Source organism: Sparus aurata, chromosome 20 (assembly GCF_900880675.1).
Source record: "Sparus aurata chromosome 20, fSpaAur1.1, whole genome shotgun sequence".
Lineage (NCBI taxonomy): Eukaryota > Metazoa > Chordata > Actinopteri > Spariformes > Sparidae > Sparus > Sparus aurata.
This window is the reverse complement of record NC_044206.1, coordinates 12,158,436-12,184,709: the sequence shown is the minus strand read 5'-3', so window position 1 is coordinate 12,184,709 and position 26,274 is coordinate 12,158,436. Positions and strand designations below refer to the sequence as shown.

The window sequence follows — 26,274 nt, the reverse complement described above, 5'->3', positions numbered from 1 at the left end:
GTTTGTATTGTGATACATAAGGTTCCATGGGTTTGATGGATAAAGAAATGGTAGGTAAAAACTGTGTTTGGCTGAGTGAAGCCGAGTTACCTCTACAGAAAAGTTTGGTTAAACGGTGTGAAAGACCTGTAGATGAACCTCTCCATAAAGCTTTCTAACTCTAAAACATACCGGCGCAAACATAGTTCGTATGCCACGTTTACTGTGGTATTTGAATATCCCCAAAAAAGTGCTGCCGCATGACTCAGTCCCTATCAGTAAGATGAAGTTCAGTAGGTTGTAAATGTGGCGAGGGGGGCGGACACAGCGGGACTCTCCTCTGCTGTCCTGCGGTAACATTGTTGTGGAACGACGTCACAGCTCGAAAATGAAGGCGCAGAGGCAGCCATTACTGGAGCTTCTCTAATTATTTTATTCCAAATAAATACTCGCGGAAAACTCCCATGGCAAGAGCTACAAGTCAGCTGGTAAGTGTTGCAACTTTAACGTGAATAACAGTTCGAAGCCGGTGCTGAAAATGTACAGTGTGGCGGCTGTTTGACAACAAATAGTTACGTCGGGCCTTCATTTGAAGAGCGGTGCTAGCCGCAAAAGATCGTTTAACGTTACGACTCACTAGCAGCGTTAGCTCGCTAATGTTGGCTAACACAACACGTAATGTTTGCTACGTTACTCGAGGTTGTCCAACACCTGGCTTCATTCATGTGTAACGTTTCATCGAATTATTTGGTACTGATTTAGCTTTTACCGGTGCTCGCTACCAGTTTTATAGGATGTATGACCATTTCCCCTTGGTCAGTAGCGTTATCTGTTGGCTGACGTTAGCTAAACATGTTCGCGCTTTCGAGCGATGCTCCTGCTTGCTAACAAGCTAACATTAGCTTTATTGCGTTCTACCTTTTGGTTAGAAGATAGCTTTTAAGGTTAACGTTGTTTAGTTTGTGTGTCAACCCATTAACTTTCAAATTTCGATGTAAGTGTTTGCGTTCTAACTTTCAACACGATTAAGCAAGGTTATGTGAAAATGGCAGAAGGTTTAGAAGTTACTTATGTTACCTGGCTTGCTAACGTTAACGCTAGCTAATTGACTGGCTGTTAGCGTTAAGTTTATAACTCGCTGTCAGTGATGGCCGGCATTATTTGACAAGGCAGCAGGAGCTAACGTTAGCTTGCTAGCAGCGTTAGTTAGCAAAGAAAGTTCGCACAGGCCTGTTGTTTCCCGAGTACTCAGGGCTAAGTTAACGTTAGGTGACAATATCTATCAATAATAAGGCGTTTTGCCAGTAGTAATTTGTTAATAGATAGATATTCGACCTATTGATAACCATACGGTTAAGTCCGGATAAGGTAGCTAAATGGCCACACCTTGGTTTTGAATGAGAAGAAGCTAGGCCAACTGAACTAACTAACATTAACTGACTTGTAAACTGAACAACATCACCAATGAGTGTTGCAGCAGTTCAGCAAGTTAAAAATAACTAACTTTGGTACAGGCTTCAGTTTGTTGGGAAGCACAACCTGTCGCTGTATGTCGTCTTAAAGTTTTCAGCAATCATATGGTGGGTTACTCGTGTGCGTTAGCTGCCATGTCAGGTTGATCATGTACATACAAATGTGATGCGTTAAGAGCAGTTGTAATAGAAAGTATAACTGTCACATGAAAGCAGTAACTCTGTTTTTACAACTGAAACACTGGACGGTGGGACCACCAGGCTCAGACGCGGCTCCTTCAAGAGTTCTTGCATGTCCTTATCAATTGTAGACTTTGCCCCTCAAGTGGTCTCACTTGAAATTGTATATTTAAGTTGTGATTTCCTTTAAGTCACTGAAATTGGAAAGTTTAATATGATCCAGGTCACCTATGGTTTTAGCTCCTCTTGTGTTGTATTCAGATTCTGTGGAATAGGTTGGATAATGTCCTGCAGTGCAATATATTGTTTATCTGCCGCACCAGAAACTGCCTCAAATTCTATGAATAAATCTGGGCTGGGAAATTTCTAATATTATGTTGTTGTTATCACTATTCTCTCATGTTGTTTAAGGGGGTTTCAGATCATGTTAAAAAAAATCTGTTTGCTAAATCTGAATGGTGACAAATACTGAAAAATCCCTGATCAAATAGGTGCTTAAATCATGAATATTCTTTATAGTTATTGATATTGGGAACAGCTCTCACTGTTCTTATATTCCATATCCACAGCTTCTATATGGCTCCTTTATATAGTTAGCTTAAGCTTGCCAACATATCACCTGTTAGTCACAATGAAGGGATGAATCATGCATTCAGGACTTGTTTTTGAGTGTATTAACAGGTGCATTTTGATGCGAGGAGTCACATATTTCTTAAATAAAGATACATTATTTAAATCATATGTGGATATAACTACTATCACTTCATCGCTCTATTGACTGGTATATTTATATAGTTTCCTCTCTGTTTCAGTATGATGTTGTGCCCATTCAGCCCAGCGTTGTCATCTGTTCCTGCTCGCATCCATCAATGGTAAGAAACCACCCTGACTCCTGCTCGCCACTTGCTATCCCAGGCGCAAGCAGTAGCCACTGTCCCAGCATGGAGGGCTCAGCCTCAGAGGCCCGTGCTGTAGGAGCGTCTGCCAGCAGCCAGGGCTCAGACCTCCGCACACAGCCGGCTGCCCAGGCCCCTCAGCCACGCAAGAAGAAGCCAGAGGACTTCAAATTCGGCAAGATACTGGGAGAGGGCTCGTTCTCGACGGTATGTAACTTGCATTCCACTTTTAAATTATACCTGGGTAGATGTTGCTACATGCTAGCATTCTTTTGATTAATGTCCTGGGATGAGTCATCCTGAGTTCATTTGCGGTGAATAGACAAAACAGGCCCTCAAGTCCAACAAGAAAGTAAAATGCCATGTTATATTTTGTTCTGTTATTTTATCCAAAGGTTGTCCTGGCAAGAGAGCAGGTAACGGGGAAAGAATATGCAAGTAAGTTATAATATATTTGATTTTGGTGAATTTCACTCTAATATGAATATGTAAAAGTTGGTACTATGGTATCCTAAACATTTTATTTTCTTTCTTTCAGTTAAGATTTTAGAGAAGCGCCATATTATGAAGGAGAACAAAGCCCAGTACGTGAAAAGAGAAAGGGATTTGATGTCAAATCTAGATCACCCATTCTTCGTCAAACTCTACTTCACATTTCAAGATGATGAGAAGTTGTGTATCCTTTTAACAAGTCCAATTTGTCATGATGTATAATAATGACTGATTAGTTGTTATTTTTTTGTCACAAACGTGCTTTGAGCGCAGTGTTCCTTAACTAACTTTTCTTAGATTTTGGTCTCAGCTACGCTAAGAATGGAGAGCTCCTGAAATACATTCGCAAAATTGGTTCATTTGATGAGACCTGTACTAGATTCTACTCAGCTGAAATTGTTTGTGCTCTAGAATACTTACACAATAAGGGGATAATACACAGGTAAGACTTTGTTTTAGCCACACTAATATTTAAATCCTTCCTTATGTGTAGTGTTTGTTCTCCCCATACGTTACAACTTGTTCTTTCATTTCAGAGATCTGAAACCAGAGAATATTCTTCTGAGTGAAGACATGCACATCCAGATAACAGATTTTGGGACAGCAAAACAGTTATCATCAGACAGTAAACAAGGTATAATGACAATCTTGTTTTACTATCACATTTCAGCATAAAGTATAACAAGTGTATTAGTAACATGAATGTAACATTTTACTTTGTGTGAGCAGTATGGATTTTTTTTTAATGTCTATTTAACATTTATTTCCATCGTAGCGAGAGCAAACTCCTTTGTTGGAACAGCACAGTATGTGTCTCCAGAGCTGCTAACAGAGAAATCAGCCTGCAAGAGGTAATACAGTTTGATCATCATGCAGCTTGCTAATTATTGTTCTAATTTTTTTGTTTGTCCATGCAGAGTGGCACCTAATACTTGAGTTTATTTCTCTGTTTTTCTTTTTTAAGCTCTGACCTCTGGGCCTTGGGATGTATTATCTATCAGCTGGTGGCTGGTTTACCACCGTTCAGAGCTGGGTAAGTACTGAGGGGATGTGTTTTCACAGCTCAGTTAATCCTTATTATTTCCTGCTTCAATAATGACCTAACATATTGTATTGCTTTTCGAATCAAAGTTTACAGTTTATTTATGTTTATTTCCCAGTAATATTCATCCAATAAGAAACGTTTCACTTGTGGTACACTTCCTTAACAATGTCATTTTGTGTTTCACATGTTGCAGAAATGAGTACCTAATATTCCAGAAGATAATAAAGCTGGAGTATGAATTCCCAGAGAAATTCTTCCCCAAAGCCAAGGATCTGGTCAAACAGCTTTTGGTAGGTCATCAAGTTCCGTGATTCATATATGTGGGATACAATTAAATGCTACTGATATCTGTGTAGACATTAATGCGATATGTAAGTTTATCTTTGCTGGTGCTGGTTATTGACAGGGCAGTGCTTTTCTACTTTATAAAAACATATCTGTGTCATATCTGTTTCTTTATTTTTGACTTAGTCACTGGACCCTTCCAAGCGGATTGGCTGTGAAGAGATGGGAGGGTACGAACCTCTGAAGGAGCATCCCTTCTTCGACACTATCTCTTGGAGTGACCTACACATACAGACACCTCCAAAGCTTACCCCCTACCTGCCAGCCATGTCTGAGGATGATGAGGACTGCTACGGAAACGTAAGATATTTCAGTACAGTGCAGGTCTTTCTGTTCTTATCCATTCTTTGCTTAAATGTGATGCCTTGTTAAAGGATTCCCCCACGCTTTGATCGAAACACAAATCCTCCTCTAACCATCACTATACTTACCTATCCTCATCTTGTATTCTATCTCAGTACGATGACCTCCTGAGCCAGTTCAGCAACATGCAGGTGGCCCAATCCAGCTCATCACACTCCCTGTCGCCACATGAATCGACACCTCCACAGAGATCCAGCAGCAACATTGAGCAGTACATCCACGACCTAGACAATAACTCTTTTGAGCTGGATCTGCAGTTCACTGAAGAAGAGAAGCAGCTATTGCTGGACAAACAGACCACTGGAAACCCCTGGTAAACCCCTCCAGTGTTACAAACTCCTCATCCTGTTATTTTGTGACTATAAGTGTTCTATTAATTGTTTTATTTAAATCTAAATTACTGTTTGTGGTAATGTGGAACAGAATTATATTGTTTTAAATAAGTATTTGGCTGTCAGTACATATATTTGTTGAGGTTGAATGTTTGTGAGAAAGGAAGGGTTAGTTTGTAATCTGCTGTTCCTTTTGTCTATGCAGGCACCAGTTTGTTGAGAATAACCTGATCCTGAAAATGGGCCCTGTGGATAAACGGAAGGTGCGTGAATTGTAGCCCACATATTTGAAATTCTAGTTTTACAAACATTACAATCCAAAAAAGTGGGACGCTAATCAAATCTAAATAACAGATTTTGGTGATTTGCTGATCCTGTTTTACATACACTCATATTAACAGAGGTACAACAACAATATCAATATCAAGTTTTAACTCATCAACTTTATTGATCCTTGTAAATAAATGCTTATTCTGAATTTGATACCAGCAATAAAATTAGTTTAGTTAGTAGCTGCATTTGGAGTTTGGTTTCAAAGTCAAATGTGAACAGGTTTGAAGTTGGCTCAGCATAAATGAAGTCACTTCCCATGGCATTGCTTTGACTACTTGTGTAAAGGAAGTAAAGGGGAATTCCCTGCTGTGGCGAGGACTGTCTCATTGGCCTCATAGCCCCCTCTGTTGGTGAACTAATGTCTCGAGACATGTGGCATTCCATTGCAGGGTCTGTTTGCTCGACGGAGACAGCTGCTTCTTACTGAAGGACCACACCTGTACTATGTGGATCCTGTCAACAAGGTCCTGAAAGGGGAGATTCCTTGGTCCCTAGAGCTACGCCCTGAGGCCAAGAACTTCAAAACCTTCTTTGTTCACACGGTACATGACTGTTTATTATGATGTCTGTCCAGTATATTGTCCTCCACAGCATGTTGATACTTGCCCATTGTTTCGATTCTCTTCTTCTTATACATGGTTTCCTTTTTTTTAAATACATTTTTTCTTTTACCTGTGATGTTTACAGCCTAACCGAACATACTATTTGATGGACCCCAGCGGAAATGCTGACAGATGGTGCAAGAAGATCCAGGAAGTGTGGAGAAAGATCTATCAAAAGCACCAAAACCCTGGCCTATAGGAGTACAGTTCCTCCGGCGGCCACTCCTCTTTAGCTCTGAGGCCAAACACTGAGCAGAGTAACACCCTCTTTAGTGCCCTTCATCACCGCAATGTAAACAAACTCTTAGAGACGCTGGCATCTAGACCTTGTTTGTTTTCCTGAGTAGAACCATGGGAAAAATACAACTTTGGATTCAGGGTTGCTTTGCTTGTTCTTTGTGCTCTCTGTGAGGCTTCTATTGCATTTTCCATGTATGGATGATAAGACTGCCACCATGCACATCTGCTTTTTGTACATTCTGCAGGGGGGAAGAGAAGGGCAAGCTTGTCCTGTCGAGTGACACAAGCTTGGGTACCGCTAGGACTATCTCAAATGCAAGGACTGGTTTCCTGCTTCAATGATACCATAACACAAAATCTAGCTTTTATGAACCAGAGCCTATCCTGATATCTTAATTAAAACCATATCCTAATCCTACATTGTACATGCAAGCTGTAGTCACGCCCCACTTTCAATGCATATACTCCATAGTTGTAACAGATACTGTAAGCTGATTCAGTCTCACACGTTTACCAAACTCAAATCCTATATATATATTTTTGTCAGAGCCCAAATGTTCCCATGGTATTTGAGTTGTTTTTTTAAGTCTCTTGGTACTTGCTTATTGCAGTCCAATTAAGGTCTCGATGTAACAAAGCAGAGTCCCGGTCTGCAGTGAGACATGGGTCTGAATCAGTCTCTGTATAAGTGTGAGCCTTCCATTGCCGTTACTGAGGATGTATTGCTAACAGGGGGGCGGGTAAACATGCCACTAGCTTGTACTTCCTAATCATAACTTGCTTACCTTTCCTGCATGGCCAGTTTTGTAGCTCAGCCTTGTCCGCTTCTTTCTCCTAGGGCACTGGAGATATAGTTTATTCAAGTTTAAAAGGTGGGTTATTTTTGACTGCATTGGCATCCATAGCGAATATTATTGGATGATTTGGCTGTTCTGTACCATTCACTGGCTATTTCTTTGTGGTGTGAATTCTTCAATTTCCTTTTCGGTGGGATAGTTGGCTCATCTTCAGTACGTCCTATTGAAAACAAAATCTTATGTGCTGACCACCCCATGCTGAACAGAAAACCTTCATCAACAGAGACATACACATACTATCATTCACGGAAGCAATCACAGTAAAGCTGTTGTCCCTGGACAAGATGGCAGAACTGCCTCATCGGGCTCATTGGCCCGCCTTGTTTTGTTTTGTTTTCATTCTGACGTTTGGCCCAATAGAAATTAAAGCGATTGATTTAACTTGTGCTCTTGTTTTAGCAATATGTATTATCATAATGCTTTTAATTTTTGACATATTACCTTAAGGTCCTTTCCAAAGGTCCTCTTCCTTCAGCTGAGTCTGTGTGTGCAGTGTGTGACTGGAGTATAGGTGAATAGGAACCTCTGGCCCTGGGGCTCGGGGCTCGATGTGGTTGGATGTCAGTTAAAGGATATCTATCTGATCCAAATAACCGATGAAATTGCTGTATCTGTCTATAAAGTCGAGGAAGCACTAGAGAGGTGTTTTCCTCCAGTTAGAAAAATTGTTTGAATCAAGTCGATGGCAGTCGGTTACATTGTGTATGGAATACTCTACCTGGCTTGTAACTGACTAGAACTGTGATGTACAGATGATGTATTATTAAAATCTGAAGCAAGTAATGCAATGATATTAGGATACAGTTTTTGTATTTTTATTCTTGTATAAGGTTATTTGATGGCTATTGTTTAGCCTCTAGTTCATTCTGTGTTATTTAAATTCTAATATATGAATCATATTTGGATTGAAGTCATGTTCAGGGGCCATGTTGTGTATGTATTGAGATGTAAAGCCTTTGAATGTGAATAATTATTGTAAACTATAATATTTTACAGCTTTTTTCTTACTATATCATACATTTTCTATTTGCTCAGTGATTTAATCATATTCTGATAATTTAATGAATCTGTTCATTCTCTCTCTGATTATTTGTGCGCTAGGTCAGTAGATGTTGAATGATGAATTTTCCACTTAATGCTTGGTAGTCCAGTAATTAAAGCATGTAGGGATTTAGGCATACAAATAAAGCCATGTGTCCTGTCTTCTGTTAACAACTGCAGTCATGACACAGTGAAAGCAGCAGCATTCAGTGGCAATGGCATCTCACATTTTGCAGCATGTAAATAAAAGTACCGGCCCATTATCAGTGTTTCTGTGTCGTGAAAATTACTTTAATGCACATTTGAATGCAAATATCACAGGAGGAACCCTAAAGCTGGTTGGTCTTGGATACTTTTAAAGCGCATTATTCTATGTGACAATCATGAAATACAGAGGGGTGGGGACAGAATAAAGCGTACAATGAGGTGTTAAGATGATATATTTGCATATAATCTGACATTTGCAGATTTACAGCATCAAGAGATCAGCGTCAGTAGATCAAGCTGGGGAGGACCTCTGTTCTCTGGAATAATTTATGCAAGTGTCTATCGGTGCTGGTGAAGTGGGTTGGTAGGAGTGGCCGAGGAGCTGGCAGTCTGCTTTACATGAATCGTGGACTCCCAAGTTAGTGGCTGCAGCTTAGATATTTCCTGTCAGCCTCACAGTCAGAGCCGAGCCGAGGGCGGAGGAGACGAGGAGAGGGATGGCAGACAACAGCTCCGATACGAGCAGCGCCGTTCCCCGGAGATGTTTGGCCCATTCTCCGGCGGATAGAAACCTTTCAGCCGGTGTCGGGGCATCGAAATGGATTCGACTGAACGTCGGCGGGACGTATTTTTTAACAACGAGACAGACGCTGTGTCGAGATCCAAAATCATTTCTGTACAGACTGAGCCAAGCTGACCCCGAGCTCGACTCCGACAAGGTAAATGCTAAGCTAGTCCGGCTAGTTAGCGCTGTAACGTTAGTTAGGAGCGCAGTTGGTTAACTCCATTTCATTTTCCACAAAAGTAACTTATATCGACTCACTGCATTGTTAACCCGCTAGGCTGGCTGGTGACAGCGCTTACCGGCATGCTGAATCATATCCCCGGCTTTGTAAAAGTCGGTGTTTATTCATACTTGCTGCTCACTCGAATTTTTGTGGCTAGTTAGCATTAGCCCGCTATGCTAGCTAGATTCCGACAGTCACCACATGACATACGATCTTGATGCTAGCTTGTGTGTGTAGCTGATTCGTTGTGTGTCTTCAACAATGCAAGATGCCAGACATTGTCTTTGTAAGAGTGCATGGTTTTCACTATTGTTTGTATACGTTTTATATATAAACTATCAAGTTGCCCTACTAGTTGGAAACTTTGCCTAAATTGAGGCGCTTGCATTGCGTTGCACTCAACGAGGTGGAGGTGTCAAATGTCAAATAGTGACAGCAAGGTAATTTTTCCTCCCTAACCTGGACAGTATTGACAAAAAGTAGCGTTACACATTCGTCTCTGGACATCTCTAAGATGGTGTAGCGATATTTTGAGTGTAACTTTATATATTATAGCTAATATGTAATCTAAACATGGGTGGGTTTTGTCACTCCTCTTAACAGACAAATAGGCGCAAAAACTGTGTAGGTTTGTGTGCTGTTGTGACATGTGCCATCTCTCTTTTCTAGCCCATCCAGCGATTGTGATGTCTGCAAGTGTTTGTGCTATAATTAACTTGCCAAATGATCTACACATACAAGATTTTATTGCTCGATCAATTTGTGTTTTTCCCTCCCTCTGTGGAGGTTAGTCTGATACTTGGCTCTGTTTGCTCTGCAGCAATCAGCCCCTGTGCTGGTGGTGAGGCTCCCCTAATGAGCACATAAGTCATTGCCAAGTGGGGTGAGGTGCTGCTGACAACCGAGAGAGAGCTCTGGATGAAGTCACTTGCCTCCCTGAATGGCCTCAATGCTCCAGATGCAGCCCTCTCTCTTTTTGTCCATCTGCCAGTTTTAACGGCAGTGTGTGTACTCGTTAAGGCCCCTAGCACTGTCAAACACAATGTATTAGTGTCTGCATATATATAGTGTAATGTGCTCCGCTTTTCATTGTTAATTTCACTGCCCCATTATTCATTGTTTCCATCTACTCGCACATTTTAATCTTCACCTCTGTCCCCCTTTATACTAAGCTGAAACCGTGGCTCATCTCCTATTTTCATGCAGATATCTTAATCTCTGTATAATCAGCTTGCTTTTTTGCCAGTTTATCCTCCCATGAGCAACGGATCAGTCCATCTCAATCCCTTGTCTTAAGTGTGTATCAGAGTCTCATGTCATTACTGTATCTCTCTCCTGCAAACAGTCTGGTTCGCAGTCTGGCTCACAGTAAAAGGACAGGTTATTATTAGATATTATTTCACTTTGCCACTGTCTCGAACTATATACGTCAACACAATTTCATTTTATTTGCAACCGAGCCAACAAGGATCTTGTTGTTTTGCGTCACACAAGCCTGCATGTGAATAGGAAGCCCAACAGAGTAACAGATCAGCGGAGAGCTCTGTTTTTGGGCGAATGCAGTATTGTGTTTCCCAGCCAAGGAAATGAGTGGTTCAGTTCTCAGTCACGCAGGCTGACGTGCTTCAGCAGGACTCTTGAGGAGAGCTGCATTATTCATGTTGTTGACTGGAGCCTGTTTTGCACATTGGGGCAGATCAGGGAGAAAGTGGAGGGAGTGCTGTGACGTGCACGGCCACAGCCACTGATGGTCTTTTCAGATAGTTTATCTCAGAATTGACACACCACTCTTTGCTGACATTTTAGAGTGATATTGTTACTAGCTTTGTTTGGCTTAAGTGACTAATTCTTGCTGCAAGATCATGAGTGGCTACTCCTCTCGAAAATATCAATTGTCAACAAGCTGAGCGGTGCACATCAATGAGAATCCATCCCTTTGGCAGGCTCCTGCTCTTAAACTACCGAGGTCAGGACCACTCAAGTAGAGACCCAGCCTTCCTGCTCTGAGAGCTGCATCAATTTTTCAAGTACCACATCACAAAGGATTCTTGTTCCTTCAACATCTTTAAGCTTTTCATATTCATATCCATTCCGTGCTGGAGAAGTTCTCTCTGCGGCATGCGTGAGAGAAATATGGCCGCATTTAATGCTGGATTCAGGAACTATGTCATGCTTGAGCACACTGTGGGAGAGAACGTAAATATTTAAAAGTGATATCTTGGTCTCCTCCTGCTCAGTCTTCTAGTAAGTGCTAGGCGGGACACTGCAGGTTGCCATTGGCAGGTGCGACTCATAGCTGATTATATGGGCTTTATCAGTCCAAAGCGACTTTATTCACAAAAGCCAACTGCTGTCAGCAAACTCTGTGTTTTTCGTCTGCGTTCCACATTTCACGTTCGTCCTAGAGAGGACTCCAGGTTGCAGCTTTTTCCCGGCTTGCCAGCTTTAGCCGTGGAGCTACTTAACTGCCTCTCATCATGACAGCAAAGCTTTTAGGGAACCGTTCATTTACTGCCTGAAGCGCTCCTCCATCATAAATTGTTCTGCAAAAAGGCCCCGACGGTGATGCCTTTCACAATTGAAAATGGTAGAAAAGGTGAGGGGTTCCTCGCAGCCTTTGTGAAAGGTCAAACTCGCATTTATAAGACAATGGTTAAATTTCTTGAAATATGAGAGATTTCCACGAAATATAGCCTTGATTCTTTGTGTGTATTTAAAAGCTGAAGGCCTATTTTACTATGCCATTACTGCTTGTACTCCAGAGGGACTTCTGGCTCCTGCTCTTGGAGGATCAGACTTCCACTTGGCTAAGTAGCTCCAGTCATGTGACTCACAAGATCTACTGCAACATCTTTAAGTACTGTGTCTGCAATGGGCTCGGCTGCAGTGAAGGACGAGCAGTATTTTGATAATTCTGTCATTCTTTTTACTCTCGAGTGACTTGGAATGGTCTCTTGGGATTGTGTCAATTGTTTGAATTTCCTGCAGAGTTATTATTTTTTTTACACCAACTGGTGTATTATTTGAAATTCTATTAAATTGGACCTGCCTTGCTTGAGTTAGTGAGTGGTTGCATGCAAATTTCTAGTGCACACTCACTGTCTCATACTCTGCAGCAAACAGGCAGCGACTTGTTAATTTTGTCAAATTAGGAATTGACTTTCGGTGTTGATGTGTCTGCAGAAAGCCTTACTGGACATCATGTGCCTGCAGGGGTGGGTCACCATGGTATTTCCTGTGGGAGGATATGTATTGTGTGTAGGAGAGGAATGATAAGGTCAATACTCTACACTCTAAGTTGCCTCTGCTGTGAAGCCCACCCTTCTAATGAATGTTTGTTTACCTCAATTTTATTTTTTAAGTATGGAAGGCTTTGTGGTTTTTGTATTTTAGCGAGACCATATCAGAATGAAGCCCTGTAGCATGCCTTAGCCACACTTAGCTGACCTATTTCTGGTAGTTATCGTGGGCGGTGTTGACACGTGTCGGCGTATTTGTTGATATCATCCAGTCGCTCTTTGGTAGAAGCCGTTGGTCCAGTGCAGGTGTAGAGTTTTTTACTTTATAAGGTATGAATTAAGATAAAGTATCAGTCAGGATAGTTAGTTAGGATTGACCTGATACGAACTCTTCACAACCTGGTAGTTTTGTTAATCATCACTATCAAAGTATCACAGAGAAATGGCGAGCTTTCTCTGTCCGGGCTTCAAGCTTTCTAATTCAATAAATTTCTTCACCTCCTCCTTTCCTGCAGGTCCACAGCACATCCCATCAGCCTTCCTCCTATTCCCCTTGTCCCCACCCCTCTGTTTGTTGCCCAGCGCTCCCCAGCCTGGGCCCCCAGAGACATAGCCTTTTGTTTTTAATTAAAAACAATGTCCCCTTTGTGCACATGGGCCCATATCAGGGCCCATATCAGAGCCCCTATAATCATCCCTCTCTGAACTGGGTCACCCCAAGTCCTGCAAAGATGGACGTGCACCGAAAGGGACAGCAACAGGCTTGTCAGCAGGACAGATCAGGAAGCAGAGAGTTTACAGAAGAAGAGTACACGCACAGAAGCCTAAAGTGTTTGATCAGTGGGTGTATTTTGAGGTAGTTTATTTGTGTAGTGCAGTTGGCCTTTTCACTGCAGACGTTTTGACTCTTCATAGTGGGATGAGCGCAGGTGTTGCTAAGAACATTAATACTGGGTCTGTTACTCAAGTGTCCCAGTGTGACAGTGAGCCAACTAAATGGAATTCAGTCAAGTCATTTTGTTTACTCCTTTTCTTACTGTAACATGTCAAAATGTCCTTCAAGAAGAAGGAATATATATCACATTGGTTGCCTGGTGGTCCTTTACAGGCCAAACCCAGGTTTAATAGATTGTGATAAGGAAACAAGTTTAATGAAACAACAATATAGCTCTGGTGCTGGCAAAGCTATCAAGACTAGGTTTGCACTATTTATTTGGAAAGAAAAACGATATGTAAAGTACAAGATCAACAGGTTTTTTTGACAGAGATGAAAGCAAAAACAGGTGATCTCCTCAGGCAAACACGTGAGTAGTATAAACAAACCCAACCTGCACTCAAGTTCACTAGAAGTACAAGAAAAACATGCCAGTTCACGTGGGGCAAACTGGGAATGCAGAAAATTTCTTGGCTTCATAGATGGCCATAGTGGCTTTTCAAAGAGTGTTTACTGCATATTTTCTCTCCATTATGTGAACAGTAGTTACTGGCTGGAAAATCTGTAAATAACTTGTGTTCAGATATCATCAGGAAAAGTGACTGTACATTTCAGTGGAAAGGGAAATGCACCTTTTCAGTATTCTACCATCAGGTAGGGATTTTCGTTAAATTATTACCAGTGGATACAAGTTGTCATGTAAATGTATTGTAGGTCAACTTCTCATATACAGAATCACTAGGAGCCGGGGGCTTTCTGTTAGTGTAGTTTGAATGTGGTGAGTTGTGCAACTTTGGCCACGTCTGTTTCCTCCACACAGGCCCACCTGTGCTTGTGCTTAAACTTCAGTGACTATGGAAATGTAAGACCAGAATAGAGCTTCATCAGGCTCCGGTGGGATATTTTTGCTTTGGAAATGAGGTCAGCCAGCTAAGAGGGTTCAGATATTCATTACAAAAGAAAATGCACAGGGACCATTTCTCATTATTGGAAAGATTAATGGGTTTTGAGTTGAATCCGTGTCTGGACTTGTGAAGGCGAGGTAACTACGAATGTGCATGTCCTCATAGGTGTACACTTAGCTGTATTTTTCAGTCTGCCCATGGCCTGGAGTGTATGCCAATATTGTTGTGTTGTTGCACCAACCGGCAGTGCTGCCAGTTTTCCGAGGATTGCCCCTGCAGCCATATACTCAACTGATGCAAAGTCAAACATCCTGTGGCGTTTGAGGATTAGCACAGAATTTGCTTAAGGCCTTTTCTCTGTCAGTGTTTGAGTAAATATCATACATGTTTGCCTCGCCCAGTTTCACTTGGTGTTGAATAGCCTCTAGTAGCAAACAGTAAGTAGATGCACTAGTTAAACAGCTGTTCAAACTGACTTTCATATTATGTTTTAGGCCAGCTATGTAATGGACCAGACTAGGCTAATTGTCGGTTGTAAGCCAAGGTGCTTTCTCCTGGTCCCCTTGGTGGATTCAGCCTTCTGTTCCCAAATCTTTTTTTTCTTCTGTTCTCTAATTGTTTTAGCCTGCATTTCCCCCCGTGAGACAAAGACTGTCTAATCACAGTACTTACAGAAATAGGGGAATACCCAGCGGTTGTGAAGGAATCGAGATCAAACCCAAGGCCTTTGGGAATGGTGAAGTGATATCCCAAAAGCTGTCGTACATGTGTGGTTCTGCGTGCGCATGTCCTCTCAACCCCTGTAGAGATTATAAGCACAGGAGCTGACCTCATAATTTTCATCCCTTGAGTTTTATCCACTGATGCGCAATGTTGTTTTTTTAAACCCAGATTATGTTTTGATTGAGGTATGTGCTTGCTTATTGATTGTCTATCTTTAAAGGAACATTTTGGGGGACATGCCATTTAAAATTTTGAGTCAGATGAGAAGATATGAAATCAATTTACTCTCTGTGCCTTCATTGCATTCTCTGTACAGTATTCATAGACTATAAAGTAAAATCACGGTAATACAAGCTTGGGTTTGAACAATTTTTTTTTTTTTTTTTAATCCTACTTTTTTTGTCTCCATTTTTTTTACTAATCTCATCCTCCTTCTCTTCTGCTTTTCAGGATGAAACTGGTGCCTATCTCATAGACAGAGACCCCACATACTTTGGGCCAGTGCTGAACTACTTAAGGCATGGCAAACTGGTGCTCAACAGGGACCTGGCAGAGGAAGGTAATGCCTTTGTGGAAGAGCTGATGAATTTTAATCTTTTCCAGATGACAATACAGTTGTCTCTAGCACAATAAAGCCATTGTTAAGGCACTAGTGTATTAAGGGTGGGCAATGACTTTTGCATAAGACCAGTCGGTGTAGTTAATCCAGTATCTTTTAGATTGTTTTTTGGAAGGTTTACAGGTAAACACAGGTTTAGAAGTGCATGCCCTTTTGTGGTGGCACTTCTCTAGATGAGTTCAATGTATTAAACCATGTGGGACATCAACTTACAGCCAAATCTGGCTGTAGTCCACAGGGCATTTCAAAATAAAGATAAAAGATCTCAATTTAGATTGTGGTTGTGTTAAAAAGATTATATTTTTTGGCAACCCTTATCATTAATATTTTGTTTGTCAGTATTTCACTTCATTAATGCAAATTTAATTCTAACACACTTAAGCATTTTTGTAAAGCCTAAAGTAGATGCCTAAATTGTCAGTTAGTGGTAGCAAGATAAACTGCCTTAAAAGCTTAATTGTTTGTTTCTCGCTGTTTGAAGGTGTGCTAGAAGAAGCCGAATTCTACAACATCACATCATTAATAAAGCTCATCAAGGACAAGATCAGGGAACGCGACTGTAAAACATCACAGGTATATGAAGTTCGATTTAGAAAGATTTCTTCATGAGTGTGACGTTCTTGTTTATTAATGTTACAAACCGTTATCTCTCCCTTTCCATCCCATTCCCTCATATGTCCATTGTTCCTCTCAGGTTCCGGTCAAACATGTGTACCGTGTGCTGCAGTGCCAGGAGGAGGAGCTGACACAGATGGTGTCCACCATGTCTGATGGCTGGAAGTTCGAACAGGTAAATCTCCTCCCGCAGGCTCCTAGCAGCAATCCTCCTTTCATGTGCTTCACCCACCCTGCTATGCTCACATTGACCCAGAAAAGTCCAATCCTCAATATTGGAAAAAAGCGGTAAAACAGCAAATCACATCTTTCTCAATGTCCGCATACATGATCCGGGCATCCCTTCTGTGCTCTGATTGGTTGTTGCAGCTTGTCAGTATAGGTTACGGGCGGGCCCACCAGTCAGAGTTTCTGCTGATTGTGTCAAGGGAGGTGAAGGGAGAGGAGTCTGCTTTGCCAAACAACAGCGGAGAGGTGTGTCCCACAAATTTCTGTCCACGGGCTGGTCACTGCATGGTCCCCATGTTGTCCATACACACCCGTTGGCCATTGTTTGTCCCAAGTAGACACATAGCTGTTGGTCTCCTCTTTTTTTGTTCTTTTCGTTTCAATTTTCTTTACAGTGTTCATTTGTACTGCTTGCTCACCAGTGAGGCTAAGAGAACATGACACCTCTTTTCTTGTCTGTGATTTTATTTTAATATACTGTTCTTTTATTCATACTGCATTTACAGTTGCAAGCTTGTCAGCAGCCTTCTGTGTTTTGCTTTGATGTAGCCACTTAGCTGTTTTGGGGGCTATGCTTTAAGATAGGTAAAACTCAAAACTAATTTTATCTTCCAAACGGGTAAATGCAATAGATTCAAACATTAAGACAAAATAATCGAAGTTTACATAAGAGTTTGTGTTCAGCTGGAAAATTATCCTAATGAGAAACCACATGTTTGGGTGACGAAGTGTGTATTATGTGTGAATGAATCTCTCCGAGACGAGGGATCACTGGACCTCCCATTAGAGCAGAAATCTCTCTAATCTCCTTACACAGGTCAGGTGGGAAACCCCTAGAAACACTCGTTATGCAAAGCCGAGATCTCAGTCGGCAGCCCAGGAGAGTTTTTGGGGAGATGAGTTTTAATGACCTACTGCCGTCTCTAAGACTCCCATGAACACAGACAATCTGTCAAAGTGTGTTTTAAGCTTTAAGTCTTAGGATTTGGTGTGTGTTGAGTCTTCAGCAGTGTGACAAGTCACATACATGTTAGCTAGTTGAGATAAGTTGGTCTTTTTTTTTCTTTTTTCTTTTTTCGCTGCATTGGTGCCTAATGTAAGAGAGAACGCTTAACAACAACAAGTCTCTGGCAGCGGTGGCTAATGAGGTGGTGCATGTCTGAACATGCAAACCGGGGCACAGGCGGTATACATGTAGCCTGTAGTATACACACACACTTAACATTCAACAGTAAAAGCAGTCATTCAGGAACAGGAATTGCTTATTTTTTTGGTCATGTTTTTCCAAGGTGTGCATGCAGTTTGTTTATAAAGATGTTGTCCCTTTTACTTGTCCTCTTGTCTCCTTTTGTGTCTTTTATTTAAACTGACATGACTGGGAACAGGTACATTAGAAATAACTCATTGTAAAATATGTTTTAAGACATTATATGAGGGATTCTCTCACATGAATTATTTTCCTGACTGACACATTCATTGTCATTTGTTACCAACAGTACTGATGTTTATATTTGTGGAATTTTGATTGTTTTGCACTCAGTTCCCTCTCAAATCGAGTAAGCTCCTTTTATGGAAGCCCATTTCCGCAAGTGTGACTTAAATTTTTTTTTTTTTTAAAGCCCTGAATCATTTCTTTGTCAAAATAATGATATAGTTTGATATTATGTCATTCTCTTGACTGTATCTAAATGAGAAACTTTTTCATTATGTTGAGATACTAAGTCATTCCTTTGAGAAGTCATGATGACTCAAAGAATTTATTTTTCTCATCACATTGGTGGAAATGGGCTTCTATACTCCTGAGATAGACTGGTAAGCAAGTCATCATGACTCATGGAAAGCAGATTATACAATGCAGTACATAATATCTAGTGCTGATGGTATTGATCTTAAATAATATGGTGGTTGGAGCACTTGAGAAAATCCTGCACACGTTGTCTGTGTCGTGGCACTACTAACAGTCAAACCAGAAATCTAAAAAATGGAACTGGTGTTGATTAATTGGAGTGAACTTCTTTGTAGTTTGCTCCTTTTTATTAACGTTACCGGAGATGCTATACATTTCAACACCCTTGATTCCATCTGTTTACTTTAATCAAGCCTGGTCCTATCAAGTCAATTCCACCATTCCCCAACGATTTTCAACCAGCATGTTTGCTTCCTGTAGACCAGTCCCTGCATTTGTGTTGACTATCTGCTGATTATCCTTTTCTGCCTTTGACGTCTATGTGCCATTTCTTTCAATAACATGAGTTTATTTTCTGTGGACCACCACTTTTTTGATTTCTGTGTCAAGTCTTTTATAACTCAGTTTTATGTTTGCCCCTTTGTCCTCACTGACATTTTAGTTGTGTGTTTTGTTTTTGTTTTTTTGGTATTTTTTTTTTTAAGGCTGACGTCTTAAGTCATTGTATACACAAAATGCATTTCAATGTAAACCTAATGTCTTAAAATAAGCTTCTAACTTTAATCTTTTCTTGATGTGTAGTTTCTTTTTTAAGTGGGGTGCCTGTGCAACCATGACTTCTTGTGTTTCAATATAAGGACCACTGTCCTCACCTGTCACCCCCAAAATATCCCCATAATATATGATGTTCTCCTTTGCCATCTAATAAAGGCAAAAAATAAATACTAGATAGTTAATCTTATAAACAACATTTAACATCAAACTTATTTAACTGTATGAACTGTTTAATGTCTAATTATGAAAAACACTTCCAATATATTAAGAAGCCTTAAAGTTGCAGGAACCTGTAGACTCTCTGTGCTCTTTAATTGGTTGTCAACCTCTTTTTTTTTTTCTTCTTCACATTACTGTTAACATCTCCCGTCCTCTGTTTTCCCACCATGAGTAACCCAGTTTTTGCCTCTGCTCCCTCACCAGTCTAAGGCTAATTCCTCCTCTGTGCTCTGCTCTCGTGTCTCTCCCTAGCTGGTCAGCATAGGCTCCTCTTACAACTACGGAAACGAAGACCAAGCCGAGTTCCTGTGCGTAGTCTCCAAGGAGCTGCACAATCAATCATACGGGACAAACAGTGAGCCCAGTGAGAAGGCTAAGGTGAGTGTGTGTCTGTTTGTGCGAAGAGGGGCCCGGTTGAAAATCCATCCCTAGCAAACATGTGTGAGTGATGGCCTGTGCTGGATGTTTTTAAATGCACTGCATTTATGAACACGCCACCAGGGGACTGAAAGCACCTCTGGTTTATTGATGAGAAGCCTCTATGAAGGAGAACATTGTGAATATTCAGGCCTTCACTTAAAAAAGAAACTGCCTCTATAACCACAAGTAGTCTGAGAAAAAGATGATGCTTTGTATAAAATAAAGCGAACCAGACATTAATTTGATAATTTCTTTAACCACCTAACCCAATCTAAACAGTCTCGTCTGTGCCAGGGGCATTAAAAGAGCACAGGTCTGCCGATTAATGCTGCAATTGGCAAGGTCTGCCATTTTCTCAAGGGCCTTGGAGGGAAGCAGGAGGCCCGCCCTGAGGAATTCAAAGTCCCATCAGCTAGTCTGCAGGGGGGCCCCAACTCCTTAAAGGCAACTATATGTGATGAAGCGCAGGGTTAAACCTGCCTTGATGCTGCTGTTTATTTTGATAAGAAGATTTAAATGCTACCAGTGTATATTTCCAAAATGTGGAAAGAGAGAGTAGAGACTTTGTTCTGTTTGTTTCCAGGGGCACCATATCCAAAAATTGACAGCTAAAATTATCTCTACTTTTTGGAGTAAGCTTGTGTTTTTTATTTGTGACAAGTGGCACATTTTTTTTAATCAGTGGCGACAAGTGAATTGAGGTTCGTAGAAGAGTGCCCTTGGATAATATTTGTAATTTGTTTCCCGTAGTTTTTCAGAACGTAAACCTTTAGTTTTATTTGTCTCCTTGTTCTCCTTGTTCCTCAACATTTACACCTCCCATTCATTTCCATTATTTTACACCATGTCTTTCTTGTCTCCTTCTGTGCTGTCTGCATGCTGCATGTTGCTCAGAGCGAGGACGAAGAGACGGATTATGAAATGAATGACTCTGATTAGGGTTGAGCACTTATGACTCACTGGTGAGCGCTCAAGTGCTCGTAGTCCCTCCAGCGCACCTCCCTAGTTCGCCCCTTTTCTTCCTTCCCTCTGCCTCCTTGATGCGGTTTACACTACTGAAAACTTTGTTCACATTTGCTTTCAAAGACAGCTTGAGCTGATGATATACTTAAACCAAAGTAAAGCGACTCAATCCAGGTTGATAAATCAGCTTTGGCCTTTTGAGTGCCAAAGCTAGATCAGAAACCAGATGGTTCCTGCTGAGACTGGTCCAATGCTTCTTTGCAGGTGAAGCTCTCTTTGAAACCAGATGGTAAGAGCTCCTTTTTGTTTCAGTAGTGTAAATAAGACCCTTGTAATTATCGTCATGCTCGCAGCCTTGGCTATTGGAGGGCATGCTGAATCATCAGTTGCTGCAGCTTGACTCATTGTCCCTCATTCAATGACATTTAAAGAGACGGGAGGGTAACTGTGCTCCTTTTGTCCATTTCATTGTCAAAGTAGTGGCAGTTGAAGTGCTTCTAGGATAGCACCGTTGTGTTTGTAAAGTCAAATCACTGATGTATCTGATTAAGCTCTGGCTCAGTGTAGAGGCAGAATGTTGGCTAAATATTAACAAGTTAATGTAAAAGTGTGCTGTCTTCAGTTGTTCTTTGTGAAAGTTCACCTCTCAAACAGAAATACTCCCTGCATCTGCACTGCGCAAAGGGTCCGCCAGGTTCCAATTTCGTCATCAGAGGGTATAGGTGTAGGGTGTATGTGGACAATTGCGTACCTTTTTTAATTGTAGTGATCAAGCAGCCTCTTTATTTCATACAACAAGCTATGGGATATATATATATCTATATATCTATCTATCTATCTCTATATCTATATATCTATATCTATATCTATCTCTCTCTCTCTCTCCATCTCCATCTCTATCTCTATCTCTATCTCTATCTCTATCTCTATCTCTATCTCTATCTCTATCTCTATCTCTATCTCTATCTCTCTATATATATCTCTATATATATATCTCTATATATCTCTCTCTCTATCTCTCTATCTCTCTATCTATCTCTATCTCTATCTCTATCTCTATATATCTATCTATATATCTATATATCTATATAAATTACACACACGTGCATGTGTGGAATGCATCCTCCAAGAAAACATTAACAAAAGTACTACATGTACAAGATGTCCGCCTATGCATCCATTTCTATATTAAGCTATTCATTTTAATAATATGGTAACTGTGCTTGGTTTAGGCTTTAAATTGATGCTTATTTAGCCACGTTTCCACTGCAGAAACTGTCCCCCAGGACTAGGAACCTTTTGGTCTACAGTACAAAGCAGGACTGGTATTTGTGATTGGTCAGTTACTGACAACATTTTATTTCAATATTTTCTTAAAAATTTGCAGCAGCAAACCAGTTTGTTTTTGACAAGTTTATAATGCTTTGGCACATTAGTGGAGCTATAGAAGAAAGCATACAAAAGATGGACTGTTGTTGTATAGTTGTACACAGAAATGACGTGTAAAAACAGCCACCGCGTCTTTTTTTACAAGTCAGCGGACTAATGTGCCTCAGATTTGGACATCTTTAGACCACGGTGGAAACGCAGACAACAGTGGTCAGAAGGAATCTTTTAGTCAGATGAAAAGTAGTTAATGGGATCCAAAGCCCTGAGTACTTCATGAGGAACATGGCTATTGATTAATCTGCTGATTATATTCTCAAATAGTTCATTTCGTGTGTAAAACATCAGGAAATGGAAATAAAAGTGAGTCATAATTTTCCAGAGCTCAAGGCAACCAACTGTCTCAAGCACAGAGATATTCAGTTCACTATTATGTAAAACAGGAAAAGGCAGCAAATCCTCACTTTTAAAAAGCTGTATCCAGTGGATGGTTGATGGGCTCTAGCTTTGAATTTTTCCCATCATCTCTTTCACAGTTCATAATCCTTCGGGGGGCTGTTGTTAGTGTCAGCAGCATGTCTTTCGAGTACCAAGGTTGAGGACACCTGGCCAGGCTTTTTCTGCTTCATGGGCTCACCCAGAATCTGCTCTACAACCACATACTGCATAGTCACTGGCACAACGCTTTACTTTCCTCACTTGTGCAAGCTTTCCCTGTTTTGTTTTTTTTTGTTTTTGTTTTTCCTGCACTCAGTGTGTTCGAATCAGCCAGCACGTAGAGTAAATATGAGAGCTCCCAGCTGTGAGGGTATTGCTTTGGCAAAAACCTATAGAGTGACATTGGCTTGTGAAATCCAGATATGTGCAGAGTCTGGTACCAAATGAATTGTGTTTATTATGACTGATGTTTATCTTGTTGTTCTCTGCAGATTCTTCAGGAAAGGGGTTCCCGGATGTGAAGAGGACTCAGTATTATGAGCTCCAGGTGTTATGATGCAAACATATCATCTTTGTGGAAGAACGTTTGGCACAATGGAGATTTAGAGGGGGGGTGTGCATTTATTTTGTGTTTTCCCTCTATTTTTTGTTTTTATTTCTTGATGTAAATAAGTCTGTTTACTGACAATTTGTGCCTGTACATTTAAACTGGACCTTTTTTTTTTTTTTTTTTGAATTAGCGGCAAGTTTTTGTTATTTCTTTTTCTAATTGAAAGTAGGTAATTGCAGTCTACATATGTTTTATGCTATAAAATATGGCCATCATCCTATAAGGCCAATGATTCACTCAGGGTCATCTATCGAGTTAATTCTTATATCCTCTAACTCAAGGTTCTGGTAAGGGATCAGTGTGGTCTTTTTAACTCAAAACTATCAAACTCAAAATCATTGTTTAGAGAGGTTAAGAAGGGAATTATGAATTTATCAAGCACATGTTGAGTCAGGCTACAAAATGTGAGAATCACCCCAGAAAAAAAACAATTCAATTAAATATTTTTCCAAAGACTTCAAACAGTTACACTAAGATTTTTGATCATGAGGATCCCAGCATTATAACACAAATTTTCAGATGCTATTGAAAATGTTTACTGTTGTTTGAGAAAATATTTAACTGCCAAAGAAGTAAAAATCACTTTCTCAGACCAGGTTGAAACCTTTGAACTAAACGTCAGTGATTTTGCTACTGTAATTAAAGGGGCATTTGGGAATTTATCACTAAAAGGCCTTTATTGGTGTTGAGGAAGTGACCTGTAATGAAGAGAAATATTAAAAGTCCAATTCACACATAGATAAATCAAGCTCACTTTAGAGATACAGCAGAAATATCTGCCTATAATGGCAATGCAAGATGCTTTATATTCAACTTTCGTGGCTGTAAATGTAAATGTGTTGCTCGCGAAGTTGCGTGTGGCACAATGTGGTTTATCTTGCAACCTTAGTAACACATCAACCCACAGATGCAGCCATTGTGTGCTTTGGGAAAAAATCATTATTATATTTTCAGGAAGTCCACTTACCTGTTTTATAAGGATGAAACTTAAAAGTATTGGACACAATTTTTATCGCACGTTTTAAAGCTTTTCGCTGCTTCTGCAAACGTGGACTTTTTAGTTGTATAACGAAGTAAAATACTCTGTTTAAAAAAAGTTTGTATCAAGTTTGATCTGCCAGATATTTTACTTATCTTCTAAGATAGTTTGAGAACTCCTCATGTTCATAAGTCTAAAGTTAACTGCCAAAATAGTCTAAGGTGTTTCAAATGTGAATTTTGTTTTACAGTGACATTATTTTTTAAACATCAGTGTCCTGTTCCCTGTCAGGAAAAACATCCTCGAAATCTGTGTCTTGATTTTTTTTATTTCGTCCCCAGTGACTTCTGAGTTTTCCTTAACTAGTTGATTTTTTATGCTTGAGGGAACATCATGTTTGATTATCTGTTATTTTTCTTTTTTGTGGGAAGTATTTGTGGTGTGGGAGGTTTAGGGACTGGAACTGTTTGAAGGCAGCGGTGAAGTACTTTCTGTTCATATCCAGAGGATTTTGTTTTGATGTAAATAATCCAAATTCAATATTAATATTTAACTCTTACAAAAACTGCACGTTTTGTACACTGTATAGAAAACACAACTTCGAATTGAAGTTGTTTATACTGGATCTTTAAAGATGAGAAAAATCTTGACAATGTTGACTTCCGTTTTGCATTGTTTGTACAGGAGATTTTCGAGGTAGGATTGAAACAGCTGATGCTGAATATGGTGTCTTTCACTGAGAACATGCCTGGATCATGTTTTGATAACCAATAACAAAGCTATTCTTGGCTGGCTATGAAGTTTGACTGTTACATTTAAAAACAAATGTATTTTTTCCTGCATTGTGATAGATTCTTCTAAGCATTTTGAATTGTGTAGATTTGGTACACAGCATTACAAGCACTACAGTGGGAAAACAACACTGTGCACATTGCTTAGAAGCCTGTAATGTTGTTGATGTAAATACTGCATTTTAGAACACTTTTTGTTTTTATAGAAAGTTGTTTTCAGGTTTGATGTGTTGTTTTTTTGATAGGTTGGATATTTCATTCACAAGTAATCATTTTAGTGTTGCCTTTTTCCCAATGACCAAAATCCAATGTCTTATGTGTATTGTACACATTAATCTTAGTGTCAGGGATGAGTAAACTTTTCTTAATGCTGGCACACTTTGTACATACAGACATGTTAACGACACACAAACCTCCATTTACTCACATGTACACGTATACACTTGACTAAACCAATTTTTATATTGTCGGGGAAACAAGTATGGATGCATGTTTTTGATATAGATATACACATATATACACAAACACACACAAGGGCTTTTAAAGTGCAAAATTTGACATCTGCAATGAGGTTCAACCAGAGTAGACTGGATTTCCTGCCAGAGCTAGGCTATGTTTACATTTGCTATAGTATTCTGAAGCCTTCCAATTATGTACTGTCTTGCACTCCCTCACACACGTTAACAGTCGTTTGACTTGTGTGACTGCACCAATGGCAACTAGCACTCCCCACTCCACATGAACTGATATCCACATGGACGTGCTGACTGATAAGATACTCCATCCGATTCTGACAGCCTATGCTTGAGCGTTGCAGACAATCTTGCTTTCCGCCCTCTTTGACGGCAGAGATGCTCACTTTTTAATAGGATGACACTTGCCTGCGTTGGCTCAGAGCAAAGGTTTATTTGGATTTTCTTTTTTTTTTAATAGACTTTTCTTCTGCAATGAGATTTAATGTGTTTTTGTGTTTGATTTGCTTGGTTAAGTTGAAACCTCATTTGATGTACTCTGGTCTGAGGTGTTTAACCCCTCTACTTTAGCAGCTACATTACCTTTAATGCCATTCACAAGCAGGTCATCTGGTTGAGCAGTTGGCATTGATAATCATTTCATGTGATGGACAAACTTATCAAATCTGTAGCCTAATACTTATAAGTGCCCAGTTTGTTTTGCATTCAAGTCATAAGCCACAGACCACTGTAATGCATGATTGAAGATGATCACACCTGTAATCAGAGGGAATGAATGTGTCATTTTTCCTCAATCTAGCAATTACATCAATAATTAAAGTTCTCATATCACTACATAGATCACTTCTATATGATCTTATGCAATGTTAAAGATATAAAAACTTAAGTATGAGGTTAAGGGGATAGATCTAAATGGTCTTGCATAAGGTAAACTCAATAAACTGTTTTCATTCATGTGCCTGTGTGTCTTTTTTTTCTCTTCTATTTGCCAGAGTGTGAATGATACTTTCCAATACCTCACTGTTATAAGAAAATATAATGGGTCGTAATCATATCAGACATGTACATCATATTGAGGCACCCATACATCGGTCGAGAC

The 26,274-nt window shown here is 40.1% G+C and overlaps 2 protein-coding genes across 3 annotated transcripts; both read left to right on the top strand.

The window, feature by feature from the left end:
• The first annotated feature begins 323 nt into the window (after positions 1-323).
• Positions 324-8,440, top strand: pdpk1b (3-phosphoinositide dependent protein kinase 1b). Its single transcript, XM_030399457.1, has 14 exons — positions 324-467; positions 2,444-2,734; positions 2,923-2,965; positions 3,066-3,203; positions 3,317-3,461; positions 3,556-3,653; positions 3,795-3,870; positions 3,984-4,052; positions 4,258-4,354; positions 4,536-4,709; positions 4,868-5,085; positions 5,310-5,367; positions 5,827-5,979; positions 6,125-8,440. The coding sequence occupies exons 1-14, from the start codon at positions 444-446 to the stop codon at positions 6,236-6,238; spliced, it is 1,698 nt and encodes a 565-aa protein (XP_030255317.1). The 5' UTR covers positions 324-443; the 3' UTR covers positions 6,239-8,440.
• Positions 7,523-26,131, top strand: kctd5b (potassium channel tetramerization domain containing 5b). 2 transcript variants are annotated; one of them, XM_030399458.1, is made up of 8 exons: positions 7,523-7,528; positions 8,850-9,103; positions 15,424-15,532; positions 16,074-16,165; positions 16,287-16,382; positions 16,577-16,681; positions 19,368-19,493; positions 22,814-26,131. In XM_030399458.1, the coding sequence occupies exons 2-8, from the start codon at positions 8,882-8,884 to the stop codon at positions 22,841-22,843; spliced, it is 780 nt and encodes a 259-aa protein (XP_030255318.1). In that variant the 5' UTR covers positions 7,523-7,528; positions 8,850-8,881; the 3' UTR covers positions 22,844-26,131. The 2 variants fall into 2 exon arrangements, with proteins under 2 accessions (XP_030255318.1, XP_030255319.1); XM_030399459.1 differs by lacking the exon at positions 16,577-16,681.
• The last annotated feature ends 143 nt before the right edge of the window (positions 26,132-26,274 follow it).

Excerpts from the sequence above, each read along its gene's own strand:
- pdpk1b (XM_030399457.1), top strand. The coding sequence starts at position 444 with ATGGCAAGAGCTACAAGTCAGCTG. Across the intron at positions 4,355-4,535 it reads ATCTGGTCAAACAGCTTTTG|TCACTGGACCCTTCCAAGCG; the intron begins GTAGGTCATCAA and ends TTTTTGACTTAG. Across the intron at positions 5,368-5,826 it reads GCCCTGTGGATAAACGGAAG|GGTCTGTTTGCTCGACGGAG; the intron begins GTGCGTGAATTG and ends ATTCCATTGCAG.
- kctd5b (XM_030399458.1), top strand. The coding sequence starts at position 8,882 with ATGGCAGACAACAGCTCCGATACGAGCAGCGCCGTTCCCCGGAGATGT. Across the intron at positions 9,104-15,423 it reads CCGAGCTCGACTCCGACAAG|GATGAAACTGGTGCCTATCT; the intron begins GTAAATGCTAAG and ends TCTGCTTTTCAG. Across the intron at positions 16,383-16,576 it reads ATGGCTGGAAGTTCGAACAG|CTTGTCAGTATAGGTTACGG; the intron begins GTAAATCTCCTC and ends TGGTTGTTGCAG.